This window comes from Formica exsecta, unplaced genomic scaffold (genome assembly GCF_003651465.1).
Source record: "Formica exsecta isolate Colony F162 unplaced genomic scaffold, ASM365146v1 scaffold14, whole genome shotgun sequence".
NCBI classification, from domain to species: Eukaryota; Metazoa; Arthropoda; class Insecta; order Hymenoptera; family Formicidae; genus Formica; species Formica exsecta.
Window position 1 is genome coordinate 12,953 of NW_021848729.1, and position 4,259 is coordinate 17,211.

Here is a 4,259-nt window from a genome sequence, read left to right on the forward strand (position 1 = left end):
AGAGCGGGAACATAGGTACAACTATAACGAGGAAAGGCACTATGGTGTATTTGCGGGTGATCACCATCAAACTACGGAAGATTTCATCACCGGCGATCGTGAAGAGACGGTTGGAGAACGAGAATTTGGTTTTCGTTTGCAGAATGCGAGTTCCACGCAAGAATTGGAACGGCTCTTCGGCACATTGACAAAAGACGCGGCTGGTTATCAGATATATAACAGGCAGGGACAACAGTACGTACAGTTTAAGGCGAGGTTCAGAACGTCTGCCGATAGGAAAGAATATATAGAATTTGAAGACGGCTCTTTTTTTTAACGTTATCCGGTAAAGCGTCTTGATATGTGCCCCGTCGCTTCCGCTGCCTTTTTATGGTAAAATAGAATTATTTTTTTATCCGCGTCCAATCGGCATGATCTCTAAAACGATCTCGTATTTCGCCAATAACCATCTCCAGCGGAACTCATTCGAAAACATTATGGGTTCTTTCGTAAAGCTCCTTTTACACAAGACGGTGATCAAATGTTGCATATCGTGAACATTGAATTTACACGTCGTGAAAGATGGCTTATTGTTAATTCTTCAGACGTCTTTTAAATGTTTCCTCCAAGTTTTTGTATTGTTTGTGAATAATGTATTGTTATCAGCATTTCAAACATTACTCACGACCGGTTTAAAAGGGATCTATAAATCTCTTGAAAACAGCCTCGAAGACGCACGGGGCTCTTTTTAATTATTTATTAAATTTCTATGTTATATATATATATAATACTATAATTCGTAGGCTTGAGCGCCGTAATAATAGCGTGACTTACTATGGTCGCACGCGCAAGACGCGAATGTGTGTACAATTTGTAAATTATTAATTTACATTACTAAAATTTTATATCCACGAGAAGTGGTTTAACGCAATAATATTCGATTAGAAAGGAGACTTTTTAGTATAAATAGGAGATTAGTGCTGACTTGTACATACAACATTAAGACATAATACGAAAAAAAATATATGTAATGAAATTAACACACCATTATGCATATATTGCTAATTTTTTTTCTAATAAAACTGTTAGGAGAATAGCTTTGATTAATATAAGTAAAGAAAGGAAAATTAAATCAGATGTGAATTTGTACAACTATTTATTGAAAAATTACAATGATGTAACAGAGCGATTGGTAAAAGAAACGTTTAATTACCATCTCAACATCGTGTGTACTGTCTGTACTCTGTACTGTATATTGATTGATCGCATTGACTGTTTCTCCGCGTTCGATACTATATTACAATTTTCGACGTTGTTACAATCTTCGTCATTATTGTCTTCGACGTTGTTGTCGGAAACTGTTCGTACTGTTTTGTCATCTTGGCCGTTCTCCATCACGCTCGTTTGTGCGGACGTGTTATTCGTCAATTCGTTTTTTGGTTCGCTAACTTTTTTAACCAACATCTTGCCATTTTCTTCAAGAGTGATCTCTATGTTGTGAGGTATCCAGGAATGCGAATAATACAAATGACTAGGGGGTGAAATAACTGACACTGTCGATGTAGACGAGGTAGACGGAGTAGAGGGCGATGTTAATAATTTCTCCGTCTCTGTATGATTAATAAAATACAAAGTTCATACGGAGTAACATATTAAATCTAAGAGGATTCAATATTGCGTACCTGAGTCGCGACCAACGTGTCTGAATCGACATCCAACTCGTGTACAATTATTGCCATATCGACAGGGTTTCGCAGTAACAGGCACAGGACTGGAGCTGGGACTACTCTCCTTTCCCGTTAACACATTTTGCACTACGATGTCCATCTGATTTTGCCAAAACGCCTTATCCTGTAACAATTTGATCTCTGTTAACTTTGATCAATAAGACGCAATGTGCGGCTTCATATGCTTTGATTCTGTATGCGCTATGATCTAATCTTGTGTTGTAAGTACCTGTTGAGTATCTAAGCCGCAATTTAAGGCCAGTATTTGAGGTAGTTTAGTCAATTGTCGTGACTGGAGAGTAGGTGTAAATTTCTGGCAACTATCACACCATGCGGGTGTAATTTTCTCAGGTCTTAAACTGCGGGCAAGAACACTTGTAAACGGTACCTCTTCAGCTACAAAAGGTAAATCTTGTATTCAGAAGCGAGCATTAAACTATGACTACTATTTACTATGACTATGACTAATATTCGAAACTTCGAAATCCTATTTCTAAAAATACATTGTTATTTATTAAATTTTATAATTTTAAAAACTTAAAATGTACTGAAAATTGTATCACTGTCAGATTTCGATAATTATTTTTCTTATCTTATTTTTTTGTCTTAAAATACTCAAATCCGTAAATATGCAGTCAAAGTTTCAAACATTTTATGTGCTAGACTCGCTTTTCGTTCGGTCTTATTGTTAAATATATGTATTACTTCAAAATAGCTTACAAGGATTGACTATTTCCGGATAAACTAAATTACAAAGTAACATGATGGAATGTTTTGTAGCTTCTTGCCCACATTTGAGACAGCGATGTATGTGCATTTGTTCAGATCCAAATAGATGACTGATCTCTGTTTCATCATCTCGCACTTCATTCTCTTCGGCAGACTTTTTGGTGTTCTTATCTACCCGTAATAAATGCGCATTTAAGCAAATATTATTAACACGTTACTCACAATTAAGTAAAAAGAGAGAAATATTGTTTAGTGAATAAGATAAGTGTCTAATATTTCCACAACAATATTTAGTTATTGATATATATGTATATATAGATAATCTTTGATGTTTTGTAATAATAGTTAATTTAAATATATTCTTATTTATTAATTTATAGGATATCGCGTCTTGCTTAAAAAATATGGAGAGTTTGATTTTTTTAAACATGAAATGCTACAAAATATAGATATCATCGAGGTATATGTATAAAAACGAATTATTTTCTCAAATATTATATAATATAACATTACTCGATATTATATTATCATATTTATACTTTTAACATTCATGAATATCAATCATATATTTCTAAATCCCAGGATTCTTGTATAAAAGCAAGATCATGCAACTTTTGGAAAGTAAGATACAAGGGACTGGCTGCTCTTCTTGTTATAAAAAAAAATACATTATATACAATAAAGCGTTTTAAGGAATTACAAAAAGCATTTACTGCAACTTATTAATTTAATATAAGATTAATATATATAAAGAGAGAGAAATAATATATTCTAAAAAATATATGCGCATCGGCGCATATATACAGAAAGCTTCAATCTTGATATCCTAAGAATACAAGTAGATAGTGGGCACTATGGGGCGTCAAAACAAACCCCCACTCCTCGGCCACTGGCGCCGACCCCCTGCTGTGACTGTCTGGGGCCCTCCCCCCTAAAGGTGTCTGTGGAAAAAAAGAATGGAGGGGACTCGTGGACGTCTACGAGACAATTTTCCTTTTAAATTTTTCCTTTTAAATTTTTTAAATTTTTTAAAAATTTTTTACCCTTTAAATTTATTTCCTTTTAAATTTTTTTATTTTTTTATTTTTTCCGGTTGCGTGAACATGCTTGGGCTCGAACCTGGGTCCTCCACCTCTCCAAACAGGGTCCTAGTATGCTGGGCTAGCTGAAAACTTATTAGAATAGAAGTTAATCATAGTATTTGTGGAGAGTAGTCCACCGCTAAGCTAGGGGTCCTGACGGTCCGATTGGTTCTCCCCATAGTGCCCAGTCCTACGATTGGTTCCGTCGGTTCCGTCGATTTAAAGTGGGATGGAAAAACGTGCCAAAAAATAGTGCGTGGGAGAAAGCGGGCAAGATGTCTGACGGAAAGCAAACGTGACGGCAACCGACAAAATGGCGACCGTCGAGACTGGAGATGTGTCTAGGCATAAGGCACCCAGCCTCACCTCCCCCTTACAGAAAACCGAAAGATATCGTGCGGTATACAACTTCGCCCCATCGCCCCCCTTAGAGGAAAACCGGGAGATGTACGCTATATGTCGCCCACCCTCTTCCACCCTTCCTGTTGAAAAGAGAAAAATTGGATAAGGTACCGCTAGAATAAACTAGATGCTATAAAGTGGTAACGAACACGTGCGTGCATGTACGGGTACGCTTGTCCGAGCGGGCGAGTCCCGCTGCACAGGTAGACATACGGTAACAGCATCGCTGGAGACGATAGAAAGGGTCTTGAAATATATACGGGTACCTGAGACTGTTTGACGCTGAGGCTTAGGACTGAGGCTATGACGTCACAGAGACGCCGGGAAGAAAGGAAGGGAA

At 37.0% G+C, this 4,259-nt stretch overlaps 1 protein-coding gene across 1 annotated transcript in view; it reads left to right on the forward strand.

Moving 5' to 3' along the window:
• The window catches only part of LOC115246184 (integrin alpha-PS2-like), a gene marked incomplete at its 5' end in the record, with an annotated part of 14,202 nt that overhangs the window by 6,867 nt on the left and 3,076 nt on the right, over positions 1-4,259 (forward strand). The window contains 1 exon segment of the mRNA XM_029824842.1: positions 1-302. Coding sequence (XP_029680702.1) covers positions 1-302 — 302 coding nt within the window.